This window comes from Triticum aestivum, chromosome 3A, assembly GCF_018294505.1.
Source record: "Triticum aestivum cultivar Chinese Spring chromosome 3A, IWGSC CS RefSeq v2.1, whole genome shotgun sequence".
In the NCBI taxonomy this organism is placed as follows: domain Eukaryota; kingdom Viridiplantae; phylum Streptophyta; class Magnoliopsida; order Poales; family Poaceae; genus Triticum; species Triticum aestivum.
Genome location: NC_057800.1, coordinates 651,771,220 through 651,794,519, shown reverse-complemented (window position 1 = coordinate 651,794,519; position 23,300 = coordinate 651,771,220). Strand labels below are relative to the sequence as shown.

The 23,300-nt window shown below is 44.9% G+C and overlaps 2 protein-coding genes across 2 annotated transcripts; one reads left to right on the top strand and one right to left on the bottom strand.

Moving 5' to 3' along the window:
• Nucleotides 1–8,923: 8,923 nt before the first annotated feature.
• On the top strand, nt 8,924–11,150 carry LOC123062943 (probable receptor-like protein kinase At1g11050). The gene has a single exon (XM_044486641.1). It carries the CDS (start codon nt 9,136–9,138, stop codon nt 11,053–11,055), a length of 1,920 nt encoding a protein of 639 aa, XP_044342576.1. The 5' UTR covers nt 8,924–9,135; the 3' UTR covers nt 11,056–11,150.
• Nucleotides 11,151–11,260: 110 nt separating this feature from the next.
• LOC123062944 (MADS-box transcription factor 2) lies at nt 11,261–14,486 on the bottom strand. The gene is made up of 7 exons (XM_044486643.1): nt 14,178–14,486; nt 13,493–13,559; nt 13,224–13,285; nt 13,044–13,143; nt 12,905–12,934; nt 12,752–12,796; nt 11,261–11,759 (listed from the first exon to the last, which is right to left on the bottom strand). Exons 1-7 carry the CDS (start codon nt 14,363–14,365, stop codon nt 11,622–11,624), a joined length of 630 nt encoding a protein of 209 aa, XP_044342578.1. The 5' UTR covers nt 14,366–14,486; the 3' UTR covers nt 11,261–11,621.
• Nucleotides 14,487–23,300: the final 8,814 nt, after the last annotated feature.

The following is a 23,300-nucleotide window of genomic DNA, read 5'->3' as shown; positions in this document are numbered from 1 at the left end:
CGAATGAAACTACCGTTACCCACTTGCCTGTCAGGGTCGCCCTTGACTACCCATTGCTGCTTTGGCCTCCTCTTCCTGTCCATGTAGCCGTGCTGATCTGGGCTCCTCGGAGATCTTGTCACATATTGTTGTCTAGGAAGCCGGATGTATCTACCACTGACCTGCTCCTTCTGCCTATATCTGCTATGGTTTTCCAAACCCTCATTGTCTCTCTCCCTCTGTTGCCTATATTGGTTGCGGAGTTCAGCCTGCCTATTCAACTGCCGTTGCTTCAAGTCATTCCTCAGATCCTTTTCCCTCTTTTCCTCCAAATCATCACGCAAGTCCCGTCCCCCCTGCCCCGCCGGCCAGTGCCGATTTTTGCTGGGACTGTTCACCTCATGTTCATCTTGCCTTTCCTCCTCGCCAGTGCGGGAATCGGCCGATCCATGAAACTCTCTGTTCAGATTCCTCTTAGCTGGTATATCACGAACGAACGCACCACTCCTTCCCTTATCTCCCTTCCTGCTCATGTCTCCATCACTAGACCTGGCACTATTGTAGCTGGTAGCATTGTGTGTGCTTCTGGATGGCCCCTCCTTGAAAGAAGAGGATCTACCTGGTGATGCCCGCAGCCACTCACCCCACTGAAGATCAGATTGCACCGGGGGTAGACATCCCTCCACTCCATGTACCAGTCTACCGCAGTCAAAACAAAAGTGTGGGATCTTTTCATATTCAAAGTCATACCATACCCCCTCCATGTCATCCTCTGACTCCTTCAGGTTAAAACCTCTAACAAGTGGCTCGAAAATCGACAATTTGGTCTGAATTCTGAGCTGTGTTCCTTTTGCGAAGCCATCCTTCTCCACATCCACCTGCATTGTTTTACTGATCCAGTTACCTAGCGCCTCTCCAAATGCTTTGCATCTCCTATCTAAGGGAAGATCAGTAACCCGAACCCAACACTCCACCGTATCAAAAACCATCTCCGACGGCCTAACTTTGCCTTCATATTCCTTCAGCACAATTACATTAAAATCATATTGCCACGGGCCGTTGTTTAACGCATGTTTCCAGTCCCCCTCGCTGCCGAAGTGCACCTCAAACATGTTCCTCCCTATCTCCTTGAATTTTGCCTCGCGATGCAATCCCCATGCCTTGTACATGGCCTTCTCCAACCCCTTGAAATTCACAGTTCGAGGGGTGAAAGCCTTCCCTACCACCGCCCACTTTGTCGCCCTGGGGTGCTCCTGTCCAGCCGCGCTGAAGATAAATCCAGCAGCTCCTTTCTCTGTTAAGACTAGGTCACCCATCCTTGCTACTAGGCAAGCTGCGTCCTCCAATCCCTTGCCCTCCACCGGTGATTTGGATTCGTTCCTGCTCCGCGAGCCCTCCGCCGCCCTCACAGAGGACACCGTCGCCTCTCGCGGTGTAGTCGCCGCCTTTGGGGTTGAAGATACCTTCGCTGTCGCCGCCGATCTTGGAGTCGCTGCACCACCACTCATAGCTTTCTCCGCCACAGTCGTACGTCAACAGACGATCTGCTCGTCCAAGGGAGCGCCGTCGCCCCTTCACCAGCCACCGGAATTCTCACCACCACCGCACGGAAACCCTAACCCTAGCGCCTGATGTGATCGCCCCGCAATCGCCGCAGTCGCCTCTGTTGTTACTGCTTTGAGGTGGACCCGCGTACTATGCGGAAGGCTAGGGTTAGAACCCGGAAACTGATACCATGTAGAATATATGAATTGCACAATATATTGCTCTCGTGCATAGACATATATATATGATGTACAAAGGTGGGCCACAGACCTCAACTATACAAAGGAACTAGGAGGCGGACCCAATACACAATATACACATAACACATATACTCAACAAAATCATCTAATGCCAACGCCATACGACTAAGTAAATTTACCGGTGTCGGGAGCCAGCGGTGAAGCATCCGCCGTCCACTGCTTATATTGGGAGTAGTACGTAAGCTTGGAGAGAGGAATAGGAGTACAATGGTATGTCAGCTTGTGTCGGCTTTAACACCAGAGAGAGCCAGAGAGTGGGTAGAAGGACAATTGCATGCATTCTCTCTTTCCATGAAAAAGGTGGGTATTTTATTTTGTAGTCATATTTTGAATGATCGATATATTTTGAACTAAATCTCCGGTTTTGAAACTTTTTTTTATATTTGAATTCGTAGCGAGAAGATCGTCAGAACAAGATCAATTATGGATGCATTTGAACTAGTTTTATTTTTACTGATTTCATAAAACAAATTTCACTCATTATATAAAAACATATTTCACTCAATTAAAAAATAATTTTCACTCATTTTAATACTTATTTCACTCATTTTATAAAACTGCTTCCACTCATGTTGCCATAGTGGAATAACCATCTTGACAAACATACTAAAAAAATTGAGTGAAATACGCAGACTGCAATGCTATAATTTAAACGAGCTTAAAATTGAGTGAAATGACAAAAATGAAAAAGGCCGCTTCACACCAAAAAGATATATTTCACTTATTTCAAACAACTTATTTCACTTATTTCAGAAAACGCATTACCCTAGCTCAACTGAAAAACTATATTTCACTTGTTTCAGAAAAGCATTTTGCTGAATTGGAGATCTGTTTTCACTCATTACAAAATATATCTCAAAAAGTACTTTTACTGTTTCACTCATTTGAAAGAATATAGTTCCACTCATTCCGAAATGAGTATTTCACAAGTTTGAAAAAACATAGTTCTGTGATTTGGAAAACTGATTCACTCTTTACAAAAACAATCTCTTTACAAGTGCTTTCGCTCGTTACAAAAGATAGATTTCACTAGTTTTAGAAAACATATTACACTCATTCAATTGAAATACTATATTTCACTTGTTTCATAAAAGTGATTTCACTTGTTACAAAAGATAGATTTCACTCATTTCACTAGTTTCAGAAAATATATTACACTCATTCAATTGAAATACTATATTTCACTTGTTTGTAAGAAGTGATTTCACTCGTTACAAAATGTATGTTTCAATTCTTTGGAATAATTTATATCTATGAACTTAGTGAAATTTATTTTTTGAACTAAGTGAAAATCTATGAAACGAGATATTTTTTGAAGACTATGAAACATGTTGTTTTGAAATCTAATTTAAAAATATTCAAGATTGATCTTGTTCTGAAGATCATGTTGCAAGGAATTTGAATCTATAAAAAATCTATAATGATCACAAATGGAAACATATTTCTGACAAAATGGAAACGTATTTCACTGATCACAAATATCAGTATCAAAAATTAAAATACGCAGTTCCACACAAAAATATATTGAGTGAAATATGTTAATTGAAACGTTGAAAATTAAACTTGTTTCAAATATATCCAAGATTGCTCTTGTTCTAAAGGTCTTGGCGCAATTAATTCAAATATATAAATTATTTCATAAACAAAATTATAAGTTAAAAGATATGAATGATTAAAATTGTCAGGGGGTGAATAAAATCATGGGTTTGTTGGTGGGAGAGGAGAGAGTGAAATATGTTAATGGAGGGCTGTTGGCTGTGTTGGGGATCTCTGCTGACTTGTTTTCCTTCTTCTTCTTTGCTGTTTTGTGCTTGCCTCTGGTGGCCGAGCTAATGGTGGACCCACATCAGAGAAATACTAACGCTTAAAGCCAGGGAAAGATATCAAATACGTGTGACTATATCGGGGTACACACCATGTGGCAGAATCCCATTGGTTGTGCGTTGCCCGGTAGCTCCCATTGCCGGTAAAAGAGACTTTGCGCACCGCCATAGGCCGGTGGCCGCGCAAACTGCTTTTTACCGGTGGCCGGAGGTACCGGCTAACCATCTGCCATTCGTCCACTTTGCGATTCGTGCGCTTTGCTGGCCCACATCTCACATATATTAGTGTATTCTTAAAGAGCATGGCGTATTCAACATTCTGTCACATCAGATGGCAGGTCCATTTCGGTGATAAAGTAGTACTTGATGCATGTCCGATCCATTCTCTCTTCTTGTTCAGGTAAAGATGCATCTGCATGCGAGATTAAATCCTGCCTTTTATTTTCTCTTTAGCAATTTCATTCATTCATATCTTTAAAAATATAATTCCATTTTATAAACATTTTATATATTTGAACTCCTGGCGCCAAGACCTTTAGAACAAGATAAATCTTGAATACATTTAAACATGATTAAATTTCAACGTTTCAAATGAGTGAAATCAGTTTTCTGAAATAAGTGAAATATGTTCTTTGAATTGAGTGAAACCAATTTTTTGAAATGGAAATAAATTTGTTTTTCATGTATATGAAACACATTTCAATGCAAAATATGTGAAACTTGTTATTTAAAAAATGTGTAATTAGTTATTTAAAAAAATGTGAAGCTGATTATTTCCAATCAGTTTTAAAAATATGTGAAATCTATCTTTGAAACAAGTAAATTTGTTATTTCAATTTGGTGAGTGTAATGTGTTTTTCTGAAACTAGTGACATGAGTGAAATCTATCTTTTGTAATTAGTGTAATCAATTTTTTGAAACAAGTAGAATATAGTATTTTAATTGAGTGAGTGTAATGCGTTTTCTGAAATGAGTGAAATGTGATAAATAAGATACTTGAAAAAAATTGAAATATATCCATTGTTCTGTGAAACTATCTATTTCAATGTTTGAAACTGATTTTTGTGATGAATGAAATATGTTCCAAGATATTTCATAAATACTAAGTGAAATTAGATTAGAGATTTTTTTGTAAAGAGTGAATCAGTTTTCCAAATCAGTGAAATGTGTTTTTTCAAACTAGTGAAATGATGATTTTGGAATGAGTAGAATTATATTCTTTGAAATGAGTGAAATCTATCTTTTGCAAATGAGTGTATTTTATTTCTAAAACTAGTGAAATGAGTGAAATCTTTCTTTTGGAATGAGTGAAATCAGTTTTTTGAGACGAGTGAAACATAGTATTAGAATTGAGTGAGTGTAATGTATTTATCTAAATTGAGTGAAATCTAATTATGTAATTGAGCGTAATGTGTTTTCTAAAATGAGTGAAATAAGTTTTGAGATCTATATTTTTAATGAGTGAAATCAATTTCTTTAAACGAGTGAAATATAGTATAGTATTTCAATTGAGTGAGTGCAATGTGTTTTTGAAATGAGTGAAATATATCTTTTGGAAATGAGTGTAATGTGTTTTTTGAAATTAGTGAAATCTATTTTTGGAACAAATTCAATTTGTTTTCTTAACTGATATTTTTTTTAAATGAGTGGAATCATTTTTTGGGTGTGTGGAAATATGTTAAATGGGTTATTCAAATAAGTTCAAATGATTATTTAAAATATATGAAACTGGTATTTATGGAATACATGAAACATATTTTAATGTGTTTGTAAAGTTGTTTATTCAATGTGTGAAACTGATATTTGTGAAATACAACTAGAACTGAAATATAAAAACTATAAAATTCAAATTGTTTAAAATATATCCAAGATCAGTTTTGTTTCAAAGGTCTTGTCGCCCTGAATTCAATTTTTTTTTTCAAAAACAGAGTTTAGATTCAAAGCATATTTATCATCCAAAGTTTTCCCAAAGAAATTAATAGAGGTGTTGTGTGGGGAGAGAGAGAGGGGGGGATAATATATGTACCATGCATGCAAGTGTCCTTTCTCCTGACAAAAGTTGTTGCATGCAAAGGGACCCACATTTGTACTACCAGTGTATAGAGTTGGGGCTGCAGTTACTACTCCCTCCATTCCATAATGTATTGCTTCCTCTATCCTCGTGCTTCAACTTTGACCGTAAATTTAACCAACAAGACCGATTGCGGCGGAAGCAAAAATTATAGGGAAAACTTTGTTTTTGCCACTCTAGTTTTTGCCAACTTTGCTTATCCCACTCTAGAATTTGACATTTCACTTTTGCCACTCTTAGCTTTTGACAATATATCACTTTTGCCATTCCGTGGCAAAAGCAAAAAATTTAGAGTGGCAATTGTGATACATGTCAAAAGCTAAGAATGGCAAAAGTGAAATAAAAAATTATCGTTTTTGCCACGAAATGGCATTTGTGATGTAGTGTGAAAAGCTAAGAGTGGCAAAAGTGAGATGTCAAATTCTAGAGTGGCATAAGCAAAGTTGGCAAAAACAAAGTTTTCCCAAAATTATATCAGTGAATTCGTATTCGAAAGAAGTTTTTAATTATGTAACTTTTTCTCCCGCCGCAGTCGGTCTCGTACGTTAAATTTATGGTCAAAGTTTGACCTCGGAAAGCGCGAGCACACTATATTTTGGAATACAGGGAGTAGTTTATACGGACGGAGACCGCACGGATCTTGACGAAATGGACGAAGGGTGGATCCAACACCGATACATCCCGGCTCCAGTAAAATTACTTATTTGCCGGTGGCCGTTCCTTGTGCGCACAGTCATGGCCGGCGGTGCCGTAGTGCGTTCTCTAGATCTTGACGGTGACATCCTGAGTTCCAACTTCCAACTCACAGGTCTGATGCACCAACTAAGAGATGATGAATTTTACCTTACGACAAACGAAAGAAACACAAATGATAAGGAATATGACGTAGTTGATGGTCACTCCGGCCCGGCTTATATAGGGAATAAATTACAAACACGAGGGTGTGGTACCCTGGATGACAAGGGGAAAAAATTCTTGTGCGGTGAAATTAGACATGATGAAGGATAGAATTGAATGGCATTATTAGGAGGCTATCTTAACAAAGCTAGGTTCCCCTTGGAAAAAAAACTAGGTTTCAACATGTGCTTTGTGAGATTGATCATGAAATGTGTCTCATCTGTCAGGTTCTCGGTGAGAGTCAGCAGAGAACTTTTACCCTATTTCACCCCATCCCGGGGTTTAAGGCAAGGGGATCCCATATCACCATATTTATTCTTGCTTTGTGCTAAAGGAATTTCTTTGTTACTGTAGTTTTATGATGTAGGGTTTTGTTGACAGAGGTATAAGAATCAGTTATAGATCACCATGGGTCACTCATTTATTAATCGTAGATGACAATTTGATTTTCATTAATGCGAAAGATCAGAGAGCCATACGACTGAATAAGATATTAAGTATCTATATGGTGATGCTTCATGTTAGCGTGTCAATAGTGAAAAGAGCTCGATCTTCTTCAGTTCCAATACTCCTGGCGCGATGAAATAGTCTATAAAAGCAACCTTGGACATCCAGGTTGAGGCTTTCAGTGAAAGGTATATCGGACTCCCTAATGTTGTGGTTTGTATTATCAGCGGTACGGTCAACCACATCAATGAGGGATATCATGGGAAGATTCAAGGATGGTCTAAAAAACTGCTTGCTTGCACTGGTCATGAAACTCTCTTGAAGTTGGTTATTCAGGCAATCCCCACATACTCTATGAGTATGTTTTTGTTAATGAAGAAGGTGTGTCTATGCATTCAGTTTCTTGGAGTAATCTGGCAACACCAAAATGCAAGGGAGGCATGGGATTTCGGGACCCGCATCAATTCAATCTTGCACTGCTCGGTAGTATGGATGGTGTTTGGGCGCTATTTCCAGGACACAGACTTCATGCAGGCAACCGTTCCTAAGTCTACTTCAGCTACCTGTAAGGCGATCTCCGCTTGTAGGGAGGCAATCAAGGCCGGTTTTGATTAAGTGTGTTAGAGATGGGAATTCAATTTTTGTAGATAATTAGATCCCTGGGGAAATCTCTATAACTGATTGTTGAAGCCACCAAACACTTCCATTGAAAAGGTCTCTGATCCCATTGATCCGAAGAATTGTAGTGGCGGTAACAACTGATCCGGCGTAATTTCATTGCTCCGGATGCCGAGCCTATTCTGAATATACCTATCAGGCAGGGAGGCGTTCCTGCTCTCCATCGGTGTAGGTAAATGTTGTGGCCTAGGCTTTACAAAATTTTGCTCCAGTCCTGGGAGGGGTCACGGTCTATTGAGCATCGTTGAAGTTCCGCCAGTGCTTGGGCCTTTGAGAAATTTGGCAACTACACTGTGAAGACTTGCGTACGTGTTCTTATAAATCAAAAGGAATGCCTTGAGTCTCATGTGGGTTGGTCTGTGTCCAATGTTCTACTCTTCCTCGCTGACGATCGCACCTTAACTTCGAGGGTCTCACGCCCGTCGGACATGGACAGGGAAGGGAACAACAAGGACTTGGAGGACGGGTGCCGGCGAAGATTTAGACTAGGTTAGGGTTCGGACGTTTTGTTTAAGGAAATATGACAAAAATGTAGCGAATGTGCTCCGGTTTAAATGAAAATTATCCTGGTTACATGAAAATGTCGGTTTGGTCCAATTTACTTTAAAATGTATAGAGGTACGGTTGGATGACCGGCTTCTATATCCAGACTCATTCGCGAACGGATGCCGTGTCCGTTTTAAGGATCAGCATGGAGATCCCTGCCACCTTCATCATTGTGAAGTTACGCCTTCGTCCGTTCGTGATTTTTTTGTCCCCACGGAACAATGTGTATATGTCTCCTTTAATCTCGTTTTATATAAGAGCGTGGCTAGATCTTAATCAAGCGACGTAACATATAGAAAAAAAGGACGGGGCGGCGCCTGCGTTTGCTGTGGGTGCAGCGACGGAGCGAAATCCTCGACGTGGCGACGGTGCCGGAGTACATGCACTACGCGCAATGATAACCGGAGATGGGCGACCAGAAGACATGATGACATGATAAAATATAGATCAGCCAGTTCTCCTGTCTGATCAAGCATCGTTATCATCAGACCAATTTGCCGCTGCAAAGGTGTCGAGCCCCGTGAGAGAAAAGTGCACATGGAACCAACTCTCTCATGATCCTCGCCACGAGCGACGACCTGCCGCCATCAGTACGGCGCCTCAAGATAAACTGTGCCAGACAGCTGAGCTTTTAACCTTGGGTTGACAACCAAGAAATGAGAGATCCGCTAGAGCTTTTAACCTAGCTAGTAGGCCACTCCTCCTGCGTCTCGGGTAGTCAGACTGAAACTGGATCACTCGCTCACTGCCACGTGGGCCCCACGCCGAGCTGTCAGGCTGCCCCCACAAGCCATAGACTCCAGCGCCGAGTAATTTCACCCGACTAGATCGGTCGATTCGGTTCGCACCTTTTGTTCGCGCTCTGGCGCTTGTTCGTCCGCCGAAACCAATGGCGACCGTCGCGGGCCTTATCCGGCTCCTCCTCGTCGCCGCGCTGGCGCTGCGCCAGGCGGCGGGGGAAGTAAAGCCGCCGCCGCCGTGCCCGCTCGACCTGGGCTACGTGCGCACGTTCCCGTGGGACCGCGCGCCGTGCGCGCCGCCGGTCTCCAACGTCACCGCCTGCTGCATGACCCTGCTCTCCGTGCTCGGCATCGGCCTCGCCGCGCGCCTGCGCGCCACCGGCCTCTTCCGCCTCCCGTCCCCGCCGGCCTCGGCCGCCTGCATCCGCGCCTTCTCCGACGCGCTCGCCTCGCCGCCGCTCTCGCTCCCGCGCTCCCTCGCGCCAGCCTGCTTCCCCGTCCCGTCCCAGTTCGCCATCTCCCCGTCCTACTGCGCCGGGGTCACCACCGCCGCGCAGTACGTCGCCACCGTCGGTGATGTGGCTGCCGGGGAACTCAACTCCTCCTGCGGCTCCAACCTCACCGACACGTCCTTCTGCTACGCCTGCCTCGCCGCCGGAATCCATGCCTTGGCTCGACTCACAGCTGCCGCCGGCAAAGCCTCCAACTCCCTCAACTGCTTCTACCTCACCGCCCTCTACGCCGCCGGCGTGTCCAACTCCGCCGGCCCCACCTCCCCTGCCACCGCCGCATGCGCCTTCGGCCTCGCTCTCTCCACCCCATCCCCCGCATCCTCGAATGCCTCCAGCTCCATTACCCACACCAACATCGCAGTCGCAACCGTCATCCCGATCGCATCCGTCCTCCTCGTCTCCCTCATAGCGCTGCTCGTTTGGACGAAGCGGCACGACGGCATCAGCGGCAGGAACCGCGGTTTGTCCGACGAGCGGCGGCCGTCGCGGCAGCGACCAAACACCGGCTCGGTGCTGTTCGACATCCGCGAGCTGGCGAGGGCGACCGGCGGGTTCGCGGAGCGGAACATCATCGGCCGCGGCGGGTTCGGCGTCGTGTACCGCGGCGTGCTCGCGGACGGGTCGGTGGTCGCCGTCAAGAAGATGCTGGACCCGGACGTGGACGGCGGGGACGACGAGTTCGCCAACGAGGTGGAGATCATCAGCCACTTCCGGCACCGGAACCTGGTGCCGCTGCGCGGGTGCTGCATCACCGACGCCGACGACCCCGACGACCATGGCAGCAGGCAGATGCTCCTCGTGTACGACTACATGCCGAACGGCTCGCTCGACCGCTACATCTTCCAGCAGCAGGACGGGGCGGCGGTGATGCTGCCGTGGGCGCAGCGGAGGAGCGTGATCCTGGACGTGGCGAGGGGGCTGGAGTACATGCACTACGGTGTCAAGCCGGGAATCTACCACCGGGACATCAAGGCGACCAACATACTCCTGGACGAGGACATGCGGGCGCGCGTGGCGGACTTTGGGCTGGCACGCCGGAGCCGGGACGGGCAGTCGCACCTGACGACGCGCGTGGCCGGCACGCACGGCTACCTCTCGCCGGAGTACGCGCTGTACGGGCAGCTCACGGAGAGGAGCGACGTGTACAGCTTCGGCGTGCTGGTGCTGGAGGTGATGAGCGGCCGGCCCGCGCTGGACCTCGCGGAGCCGTCCGGGATGGTGCTGGTGACGGACTGGGCGTGGATGCTCGTCAAGGCCGGCCGGACGAGGGAAGTGCTCGCCGAGGCTCTGCTTCGGGAGAAAGAGTGCCGGGCGACCGTGGAAGCCATGGAGAGGTTCGTGCTCATCGGCATCCTGTGCGCGCACGTCACGGTGGCGTGCCGCCCCACCATGCCGGAGGCGTTGAGAATGCTGGACGGGGACATGGACGTGCCGGACTTGCCGGACCGGCCGCAGCCGTACGGCCAGAGAATCCCGTTCGACGAAGGCGAAGGCAACTTCAGTGCCTCGTCGGTGCTGAGCGGCCCGTTCCTGGACTTCGGCGACATGCTCAGGTGAGGCTGGGTCAGGGGTTGATACACGAAGCTGAAGCTGGACTGGAATTTATGTACTTTCACATTTTGCATACTGCAGTAAACTACACCTTGTAACTGAAGTTCAGAGCATTGTATTATAGCTTTTCATTTTGTTGTATAAATGGATTGTGTACGACACTATCTTCTGCTGAAATACCGAATGAAACATGTAGAAAGATGCTGATGAATGAAATAAAGTTCACATCAAATCAAGATTTTCCACACTGTTTTTTGCTGTCATTACAAACTATTCACCGTCCGGCAACTGCGGTGATCAGGAAACAACATGCAGATACAATACCGGTCTACTGATATTTCAGCTCCAATGGTGGTGCAAACTTACAATAGGGCAGACCGGCAGGCGGCAGGCGGCAGCCGCGCGACTTCTAGAGCCTGACCGTATTGGCACACCATCAAGCTACTATGTATAACATGTTCAATTGTTCATCCAAACAGATAACAAATGAAGGATACAACTGGCAAAATGCAGGATGGACATACAAGCCAGTGGGGGATACATTTGATGGAGTGGCGCGGAGAGTCGGCGGCCTAGCTGTCCTCCTGCAGATTGGGGTGGCTAGGCTGCACGCGGAAGGTGATCGGCATCTGGGCTGCAAAGTCCCTGTCTGGATGGTACCCAAGCTCAAGATCCCTCATGCTCCCGCTCAAGGCGATATCATGCTGGTGCTGGACGAGGATGAACAGAAGCAGACAGTCGGTTAGGGAAGCCTTCAGCGTACACAGTTCCTTTGGTAACAACTAGTGCAAATATAATTTGTAGATGACATTCATGCATAATGTAGTAAACCTGCAGCCCCTATCCCCCACTATATGCTCTATTTGCAAGTTTTGAGCTCTTTTTCAATGAAAATCCAGGTGGGGACTGCATGGTTAATCAGGTGGTATTACCGAATGATTGTAACCATTCTTATTGATGGAAGGATCGTTGAGTGTGCGTGCATTCAGCTCATTCAGAAATCTCATGTATGTTCCTAACAGAACATAGAATGTACTCCCTTCGGTCCTTTTTACTCTGCATATTAGAATTCTTTGAAGTCAAACTTCACAAAGTTTGACCGTATTTATATGAAAAGATATCAACATCTGCCATGCTAAAGTTATACAATATGAAACTTTAAGTCATGATACATCTATTGGTATTGATTTCAGATTATGAATGTTGGTACTTTTTTCTATAAAGTTGGTCAAACTTTATGAGACTTGACTTTAGTCAAATCTTATATGCGAACTAAAAAGGACCGGAGGGAGTACCTACTGTTTGATAAGTTTTTTTTAGAAAACGAAGCTTCCATTACCCCCAGCCTCTGCCGATGATGCATACTGTTTGATGAGTGTTCATGCAAAAGTTTATTAAAAATAACCAGCATTTAAACAGTCCGCAAATATAGTTTTTGTTCATGCAAAATTTTATGAAAAACAATCAGCATTTAAACAGTCCGCAAATATAGTTTTTGTTCATGCAAAATTTTATGGAAAACAATCAGCATTTAAACAGTCCGCAAATATAGTTTTTATTCATGCAAAAATTTGTGAAAAACACTCAGCATTTAAACAGTCCGCAAATATAATTTTCAGCTTACATGCTTAACTTCAGCGAAAACAGATGCAGCTTATTCAAATAGAAGCTCCACAAGTGAGCCATCTGCAAGGTCACTTACCACTTTAAAGGCCAGCAGCTTGTTCTCATCTTCCAGCATCTTACCCTGCAGTTGGCCAATAAAACAATGGATGAGGGCAAAGTGTGAAAGAACTGCATTATGATCAACAAAATATGCAGAGCACGTAATCATGTATGCAAAACTAGGCCATACATGTTTCATGAGCCTGTCATAATGCTCCATCTGCACCAACAGAATAAAACATCAGAAACCAAAAAAAAATATCTAAAAAAAACATTTCAGTGGTGACAATGCTTATGATTTCAATCAACAAATCGAACAATTATAGTGCCTGTTTCTCATGCAGACTTGTCAGCCCATTATCAAGTGCTTCCTCAATCATGATCAGCTCTTTGGGCTGCAGCGAGTTCAGATCTTCGCCTTTCAAGTGTCTGTACCATCACAACGGGCGATTGCAATCTCAGTGTACAGGATATCCAAGGAAAAAGAAACATTCTGTCCAAGAAATTACCTGAGCTCGATCTGCATGTTATCATTCTCTTTCTTGATTCGATCAATCTCCGCACTGAGGCTCTGCAACATTGAATGTGTCCATCGGTGATAAGTCATTCTACTGTTTATTTTCCTGAACTACAGGTCATTCCACTCAGTCGATTCCACAAAATACAGGTGGTGTTCTAACTCTGAAGAGACTTTTTTGGAAAAGGATTTCAGCCAGGCTTTTAAGAAAGCAACTCTAGAAAAAGCACTCATTGATATGTTTTGGAGGTCAAGAATTACCTTGTGTTTCTCATCCCACAGTATCTTCCCGGAGTTGGTCTGGTACTTCTCCAAGATTCTTGATAGCCTATGTCCCACGAAAGCGATTCATGAATACACGGATAAAAAGGTTGCTAAACGTGCCATTAACAGAAACGGGTGATTCTAGATTCCGAAAATGTCATCCAGTCCAGGAAAAGGGGAGTATGAGTTGTTTGGTCCTACCCACTTAAAATTACTTTAAACGTTTTTTTAGAAAAGGAAAATTACTTTAAACGTACACACACGAAACCAGTCAAGCAGAAAACATTCAGGCCAACCCAATTCCGCTCATGGTAAGTTATTGATACGAGTAGCAGCATATGAATCTATGACTACATACGGAGCAAAATGAGTGAATCTACGCTCTAAAATATGTCTACATACATCCGTATGTTGTGTCCATTTGAAATAACTAGAAAGACAAATATTTAGGAACGGAGGGAGTAATATTTTACCTATCTGCAGTGACTATAAATGTACACTCTCATCCAAACACCGACAAGCAGCTAAGGATTGCATATTTGCCAGCAGCGAAGAACCCAACGTCAAAAAATTAAAGCACGCACAAGTCACAAACAGTATACTAGTACTACGAAGGAGCCGAGGAAAGTGCTCCTTAAAAACCGAGATTCAGGGCGGGAAAGGGGGCAGACACGGCACGCACGAGGTCTTGGGGGAGCAGAAGTCGTAGAGCTTGCCGGCGCTGGAGAAGACGACGACGCCGACCTCGGCGTCGCAGAGCACGCTGATCTCCTTGGCCTTCTTGAGGATCCCGTTCTTGCGCTTGGAGAAGGTCACCTGGCGGTTGCTCTGGTTCTCGATCCTCTTGATCTCGATCTTCCCGCGCCCCATCCCTCCTCCTCCTTCGTCCTCCGGCGGCGCCAGGAAGGGCTCGTTTCCTCTGGTGCTCTGGGGGCCGGTGCGTGCGTGGTGCGATTGGGGAATGGCGGTGGTGGGGACGGAGGTGAGGTGGGGAAGGTGGAGGAGGAGTAAAGGAGGCCGCCATGGGAGGAAGAGGAATGGTGATGGGGGGGCTTTCGGGGTGGTTCAGGGGTGGGAGCCGGAAACGGCAAGTGCTCTGTTTGCTTCGCTTGGCTCGGGCTTCGGTTGCCTGGTTTGCTTGCTCCGGTGTCCCATTTGATTTGATTGAGCGCTGAAAGCCTGTAAAAGCGGGGAAAAGGTCTTGGTTTGATTTAGAGCCTCTTCGGCAGTCATCCGGCTCCTCAAAATACGGGAGCCGGTGGAGCGCCACTTTGACGACTCTAGAAAAATAGGCTACGGCGCCGCTCCGCTCCGGCCGCTCCAAAAGCTGAGCCGTGGAACGGAGAGCTGCCGAATAGAACTGTAACATTCCAAATTTTTAATTTAGAATGTTATACACTAAATGATTATTATATATCATAATTATTGCATTTTGATTGATCCTAAAAATTTCACGCAACTCAAGGACCCTCGGAGAGAGTTGGGGATTTCATTATTTTCATATTTGAGTTGTCTCAAATTTTGAAAATAAGATCATTTGATTTTATTTATTTTATCTTCAATTATTTCTATTATAAAAATTATGAGAGAGGAAATAAAATGACTTTCCAAAAATAAAGAAATATTGAGGATTTAATAAAAAAAAACCAAATAAGATTTTATTTGGTTTTATTTGCAATTTTATTTGAATTTAGGAAAAATGTGCGTTTTTCAAAATTGCATTTAGGCCCCAAATAAATGTTCATCCTGTGCGACTTGATTTTAGAAGCAGGGGAAAATTTATTTCGGGATTTTTGGAGTCTGTTTAGTATTTCTTTCGTTAGTTTTTCTGCACGGAATTATTTAAACAAAATCCGAACCGACTCCGGGCCGTACCCGAGCGGGACTCTGCCCGGGGGGCCTTTTTAAGCCGACCCCGCCGAGCCGCCGAAGCCCACCAGCCCGCCCGCCGAAACCCTAGCGCCGCCTCGCCGCCGCCTCGCCCCGCCCCGCGCCGCCTCGCCCCACCCCGCCCCGCCGCCGCCTCACCGCCGCCCCGCCACCCCGCTGCCCGAGGTAGCCGCCGTCGCCGACGGTTTTCTGCCCGCCCGGTTTTTTTAGATCCGCTTTTTTATTAAAAACGGTTTTTTTACGGTTTAGTTATTTAGCGAGCGTTCGCTCGTTCATTCGTCTTAACGAATGTGTTCGTCGGTTAGATCCAATAACGAACGTTCGTTCGTTAATTTGTTCATCGTTTTTCTTTTTCCCGGATTTTCCATGATTATTTCTGATCGCAATTTCTGATCCGATTTTCGTTTTAGTATAACTTTTCGCTCGTTTATCGGAATCAGGCGATTCAAGCGCCTGAAGTTTCGTCTCGAAACCCTCTTTCCGTTTAACCAACTTAAACAAGTTTTGCTTCTGTAAAAATTGTCTTAGATCCAGAATAGTAAACGAAGCTTGTTTCTTTTGCTGTTTGTCTTTCGTTGCTTCGTTCGATTTGATTCTTTTTGCCAACCGGAGTTCTTAAGTTGATCTTTCTGGTTAGATCTCTTATTTTGAGTTTTACCTGTGCATTAGTTGAGTACTTATTATGTGTTTGTTTGTTTGCGATAGAGTATCCGGAGTGCGCCGCTTGTTACTTCGAATCGCTAGGTTTCTCGGATCATCAGCAAGACAAGTAACACTTTGATCATACCTCCTACTACCCAGTTTTATTGCATTAGATCAATCCTCACACATTGCATGATTAGGATCTAATTAAATTGTGGGTTTGGGGAGTAGTTGAGGTAGAACCTATTACCTGTTTATTATCAAACCTTTGGGAGTTACTCTACGTTTGCTTATTATTGCTATGCTATGCTAGTAGACGTGGATTGGGTGAGTGTACCCATGACAGATGTGAGCTTTGTTAATTAATGATTTATTTAAGGTGGCAACCTGAACACACATCTGGGTGGATTGAGGCACCTGGGTATTCCAGCGATTGCCTGTTTTCTTTTGGACCGCCACCCAGGCTCAAAGGGATCATGAGATTATTCATACTAGAAACTTCCGTGTGCAGCCACAAGCTATTATGGGCTCTAGCATAGTTGACTAAGTCGTGCGAACTCTTACAGTGGTAGACTAACAGATGTAGGGGATGTAGGTGGTACGGTCTACCCATCGTAAGGTGCTAGCGCTTCTGAAAGACTATGTCTCGGTCATCCGTTTCCCAAACACCGTGTAGTGCGAAAAACTAAACGGAGGTGATCGAGTCTTGTGGGGAAAAGTGCGCAAACCTCTGCAGAGTGTATAAACTAATCATAGTTAGCCGTGTCCCCAGTTATGGACATCTTGAGTATCTAGTACCTGGATTATCATGTGAATCTCAACATGTTACTCTAAAAATTAATTTTGCTGGGTTTTATTTAATGATGATGTTTAATTGGGATTGAGAATGCTGTCAACCATTCTCAATGTTTAACGACCACCATGATAGTTAAATAAATTTATTCCTTTGCAGTAGGGAAAATTTGGCTTTACGCAAAACTGTAACCATAGAGCTTTCCACCAGCCAAATATGCATGTAGAATAACTTTTTCTTTCCATTACTCTCTATGTGTTACATTGCCAGCATATTCCATGTGTTGACCCGTTTTCGGGCTGCAACGTTAATATTGCAGACTTTTCAGACGACGATTAAGGAGTTTTAGGTCATGGTTCTATACTCAGTGATGCTGTTGGAGTTGATGGACTCACTTATCTTCCAAGCCTTCCGCTGTTACCGTTATTAGATGGCCTTAAGCCATATTTATTGCAATAAGTTCTCTTTTGAGACACTCGATGTAATAAGTGTGTGATTGCTACTCTGCTATAAATCCTTCAAGTACTGTGTGGTGTCAGCATTACTGATCCAGGGATGATACCGGAGCACAGAGATTGGACCGTTTGAGGTCTGGTCGCTACAAGATGGTATCAGAGCACATGCTGACTGTAGGACACGACCACTAAGCTAAAGACCTAGATCACTACTCACTCTCTTCTCTTCTGACCTCTCATCTTTTCTACTCTTTTAGGATGGCGGATGCAAGGAACAAGTTCACTCAACCGAATGAAGATACACCCTTTGGACGTCACTTGAAGGAAGTCACTAGATACCTAAACATAGGAGTACCAAGCTTCACCGGAACCTACAACACCACTCTACCTGAAGAAGAGCACTGGATGATTCAAGTTCAAGTTCCAGGAAGGACGTTCATGCCAGTCACTGAGCCCATAGAGTTCTCTTTCGATGCACCAACTTGGAATCTAGGAAAGAGCATGGCAGCTCACATCGCCATGGGGCGCATTGGAGAAGTCTACCGTAATGATCTCAAGGATACTATCTACCAGATTTGTGGGCGCCGAGATGAGCACTGGGAGATGATCAGCACCAGAAAGGATAGATCAATTGCAGCTTTTATCCAGGAGTTAAACCAGCATATTTGACGTCAGGAGAACCAGATGTGCACCGACATGATAGACCTGAAGAAGGCAAAGACGATAATCAAGGAACTGGAGGAAGAACTTAAGACTACACGTGAAGATTTTGAAGAAGAAATTGAAGTATTAGTGGAAAAGAATGACGATCTGATCAAGAAGATTGGAATATTCATGGGAGTCCCTACACCGGTAGAAGAAGACGAAGAACCTAAGGAGATTCGCCCAGAAGACTACATCATCATCGACGACACCGACTCGGATCCAGATGATAGCGATGATGACTATGTTGATGAAGCTGGAGCAGATATCATGGAGTCTGCAACCGAAGAATATTTCTAGTAGACCACCCCAACAGTAGTAGTAGTCCATCATGTAAATATAGTAGTCCGAGCACTTTTGCGATAGTTAGATCGATTGTATGTCCTTGTTTGATTGATTGAATGAAGTGAATTGTTTGCTTTTGCCTCATGTGCATATGGGTAGTGTTTTCTCTTTATGCCCCCTCTATTCTTAAATCTCATCTTTTCTAAACCATCTGATGCCTCCGAGACGTGACCCCGGATTTACCTTTCCACCGGAGCTCACTCAGTTGATCCAGCAGCAGAACACATTGATGCAGTTGCTAGTCCAGAATCAGAACCAGAGGAACAACAACAACAACAACAACCCACCACCACCACCACCTGTTGATCACTTAGCCAATTTTCTTAGGCTAAATCCGCTGGTGTTTTCCAATAGCACCGAGCCGATAGTAGCAGATGATTGGCTTCGCAAGACAGCTAGAGACTTGACCACAACAGGATGCACGGATGCGGAGAAGGTGAAGTTTGCAGCACATCAGCTTGAAGGACCCGCAGCATCATGGTGGGGGAATTTCACAGCCACTTTCCTTGTCGATACTATCACATGGGACCAGTTTCAGCAGGCTTTTCATACTGCCCATGTTTCAGCAGGAGCTATGGCCATGAAGAAGCAAGAGTTTCACAACTTGCGCCAAGGAGGACGGACAGTTGGCCAATATGTGGAAGACTTTAGTAAATTAGCATGTTATGCCCCAGATGACGTTGCTACGGATGCAGCAAAGCAGAAGAAATTTCTGGAAGGACTAAATGATGAGTTGAGTATGCAGTTGATGGTAGCAACCTTCAACAACTACCAGGAGTTGGTAGATCGTGCTCTCATGATTGAAGGGAAGCAGCAGCAAATTGAGAATCGCAAGAGGAAGTATGCATAAGGAAAGTACAATTCAGGAGCTCAGCAGAAACCATGATTTACCCCTAGGCCGGGAGGACATTTTTAGCATACCCATGGAGGAGGAAGCTCGCACAATCACAATGGCCCCAAGAATGGTAATGGGAATGGAGGAAGCAACGGCCAGAACCACACCAACCCATCAACCCCAGCCAAGAAAGACCTGAGCCAAGTCACTTGTTTTAAGTGCCAGAAGACCGGACATTATGCCAATAAATGTCCTAAATCCCAGAATGAAAATGGCAATGGAAGCTCTGGGAAGAAGCCGAACCCGTTCAACAGGGGACAGGTGAACCACGTTAACGTGGAGGAGGTTGAAGAGCAGCCGGATGCAGTAATCGGTAAGTTTTTGGTTAAGTCATTTACTGCACTCGTTCTTTTTGATACTGGTGCATCGCATTCATACATATCAAGGGGATTTGTGGATAAGTATAAACTGCCAACCCAAGCCCTTAGGTCACCCATGTTAGTAACTTCGCCTGGAGCAGAATATATGGCTAGTCTATGGTGTGATCGGTTACCATTAAGAATTGGTAACTATGTTTTTCCCTCAGACCTAATAGTGTTGGAATCCCAAGGATTGGATGTGATATTAGGCATGATTGGTTGTCAAAGTATGAAGGGAATATTGAATGTGCCAGTAAGTCAATTTCACTTACCACCCCAGAAGGGAGAAGGGTCAAGTATGTATCCCGACATGTGCCAAAGAGGACTCAGGTAAATTGTTTAACCGGAGTTGTGCAGGAGGAAGTACCAGTAGTGAAGGATTTCCCTGAAGTATTTCCAGAAGAGTTGCCAGGCATGCCACCGAATAGAGATTTGAGTTTTTGATTGAGCTTTTGCCAGGCACAGGGCCAATATCAAAGAGACCATATAGGATGCCTGCAAAGGATTTGGTGGAAATTAAGAAGCATATTAAGGAGCTACTGGATAAAGGATATATTCGCCCAAGTACATCGCCTTGGGGATCGCCAGTACTTCTAGTGGAGAAGAAGGATGGATCGTTAAGGATGGTTGTCGATTATCGAGGATTGAATGAAGTAACCATCAAGAATAAGTACCCACTACCGATGATCAATGATCTGTTTGATCGATTGCAAGGAGCTAAGGTATTTTCCAAGATCGATCTACGATCAGGATACCACCAGTTGAAGATTCGAGAACGGGATATACCTAAGACGGCTTTTACCACCAGGTATGGGTTGTACGAGTATACCGTTATGTCATTTGGTCTGACTAACGCACCTGCATACTTTATGAACATGATGAAGAAAGTGTTTATGGAGTTCTTGGATAAGTTCGTCATAGTGTTCATTGATGATATCCTAGTTTACTCGAAGAATGAAGACGAGCATAAGGAACATTTGCGTTTGGTTCTTGGAAAGCTCAGAGAACATCAATTATATGCCAAGTTAGCAAATGTGAGTTTTGGTTGAAGGAAGTTGGATTTCTCGGACACGTTATATCCGGAGAAGGTATAGCAGTAGATCCCACTAAATTTGATACCGTGACCAAGTGGGAAGCACCAACCACCATGGGAGAGATCCGGAGTTTTCTTGGACTCGCGGGATACTACCGGAGATTTATTGAGAATTTCTCAAAGATTGCGAAGCCTATGACGGAGTTGTTGAAGAAGGATACCAAGTTCATATGGACGGAGGAATGTGAGGCTAGTTTTCAGGAGTTGAAGAAACGTTCGGTTACCTCACCCGCGTTGATTTTACCGGATCAGACCAAGGATTATGAGGTGTATTGCGACGCTTCACGTAGAGGACTTGGAGCAGTGCTTATGCAGGAAAGGAGAGTTGTTTCATATGCCTCACGACAGCTTAAGCCTCATGAGTTGAATTATGCTACGCATGATTTGGAGTTAGCAGTCGTAGTGCATGCATTGAAGACTTGGAGACATTTTCTGATTGGAAACCATTGTGAGGTGTACACGGATCACAAGAGTTTGAAGTATATTTTCACACAGAAGGAGTTGAACCTCAGACAAAGGAGATGGTTGGAGCTCATCAAGGATTATGATATGAAATTGAATTATCACCCCAGAAAGGCTAACGTAGTAGCTAACACATTAAGCCGTAAGAGCCATGTCAACACCCTAATGATGGGAGATTTACCGAGGGAGTTAGCCAAAAATCTTCGAGAGCTATGTTTGGAAATAGTTCCAAGAGGCTATGTAGCAGCATTGGAGATTCAGTCTACTTTGATGGATAAGATCAGAGAAGCTCAAAGGACTGACAAGGAGATTGCTTCTATTAAGGAGAAAATGAGCAAAGGAAAAGCTAAGGGATTTCGTGAGGATGAGCACGATACCCTATGGTTTGAAGACCGTGTCTATGTACCAAATGATTCGGAGATCAGGAAGTTAATTCTGCAAGAGGCCCATGACTCACCATACTCGATTCACCCAGGAAATACCAATATGTATTTGGATTTGAAGGATATTTTCCGGTGGACCGAAATGAAGAAGGATATTGCGGAATATGTAGCAGTTTGTGATGTATGTCAGAGAGTGAAGGCAAAGCATCAGAAGCCAGCAAGATTGCTACAACCATTGCCGATACCCGAATGGAAGTGGGATAAGCTAGGCATGGATTTTATTACAGGATTGCCCAGAACACGTTCAGGCTATGACTTGATATGGGTTGTAATCGATCGTTTGACAAAGGTAGCTCATTTCATTCCAGTGAAGACTACCTATACCAGTGCAAAGTTGGCAAAGATATACATGACCAGGATCGTATGTCTGCATGGAGTTCCAAGGAGCATTGTATCAGATAGAGGAACCCAGTTGTTGGGGATCGTAGCAGAAATGTAAAATTTTCTACGCATCACCAAGATCAATCTATGGAGTAATCTAGCAACGAGGGGAAGGAGAGTGGATCTACATACCCTTGTAGATCGCTAAGCGGAAGCGTTCAAGTGAACGGGGTTGATGAAGTCGTACTCGTCGTGATCCAAATCACCGACGATCCTAGCGCCGAACGGACGGCACCTCCGCGTTCAACACACGTACGGAACGGAGACGTCTCCCACGCCTTGATCCAGCAAGGAGGAGGGAGAGGTTGAGGAAGAAGTCCAACAGCACGACGGCGTGGTGGTGGAGGAGCTTGTGATTCTCCGGCAGGGCTTCGCCAAGCACCATGGAGGAGGAGGAGAAGGTAGGAGGAGGGAGGGCTGCGCCAGGTTCAAGGGTGTGGCCGCCCTCCCACCCCTCCACTATGTATAGGTGGGGCAGAGGGGGGCGGCCCCCCTAGATCCCATCTAGGGTTGGGGGCGGCAGCCAAGGGGGGGAGGAGTGCCTCCCAAGTCAAGTGAAGGCCCTCCCCCTTAGGGTTTCCCCTCTCCCATGCGCATGGGCTTTGGGGGGGCTGGTGCCCTTGGCCCATTAAAGTTAGGGCGCCCCCCTACAGCCCATGCTGCTATATTGGACGTGGTGGAACATTTTCCGGACCTCCGGACCCCTCCGGAATCCTCCGGAACCTTCCCGGTACAATACTGGAAAAAATCGAACTTTTCCCGGAACCCGAACAACAACTTTTCATATATAAATCTTTACCTCCGGACCATTCTGGAACTCCTCGTGACGTCCGGGATCTCATCCAGGACTCCGAACAACATTCGGTAATCACATACAAGTCTTCCTAATAACCCTAGCGTCATCGAACCTTAAGTGTGTAGACCCTACGGGTTCGGGAACCATGCAGACATGACCGAGACAACTCTCCGGCCAATAACCAACAGCGGGATCTGGATACCCATGTTGGCTCCCACATGTTCCACGATGATCTCATCGGATGAACCACGATGTCGAAGATTCAATCAATCCCATATTCAATTCCCTTTGTCCAGCGGTATTGTACTTGCCCGAGATTCGATCGTCGGTATCCCGATACCTTGTTCAATCTCGTTACCGGCAAGTCTCTTTACTCGTTCCGTAACACATCATCCCGTGATCAACTCCTTGGTCACATTGTGCACATTATGATGATGTCCTATCGAGTGCGCCCAGAGATACCTCTCCATTTACACGGAGTGACAAATCCCAGTCTCGATTCGTGCCAACCCAACAAACACTTTCGGAGATACCTGTAGTGTACCTTTA

Coding starts and splice junctions, on each gene's coding strand:
- LOC123062943 (XM_044486641.1), top strand. CDS start 9,136: ATGGCGACCGTCGCGGGCCTTATCCGGCTCCTCCTCGTCGCCGCGCTG.
- LOC123062944 (XM_044486643.1), bottom strand. CDS start 14,365: ATGGGGCGCGGGAAGATCGAGATCAAGAGGATCGAGAACCAGAGCAAC. Junction 12,797..12,904: donor ATGACAGGCTCATGAAACAT/GTATGGCCTAGT, acceptor GGCCAACTGCAG/GGTAAGATGCTGGAAGATGA. Junction 11,760..12,751: donor AGCTGCTGGCCTTTAAAGTG/GTAAGTGACCTT, acceptor ATCCTCGTCCAG/CACCAGCATGATATCGCCTT.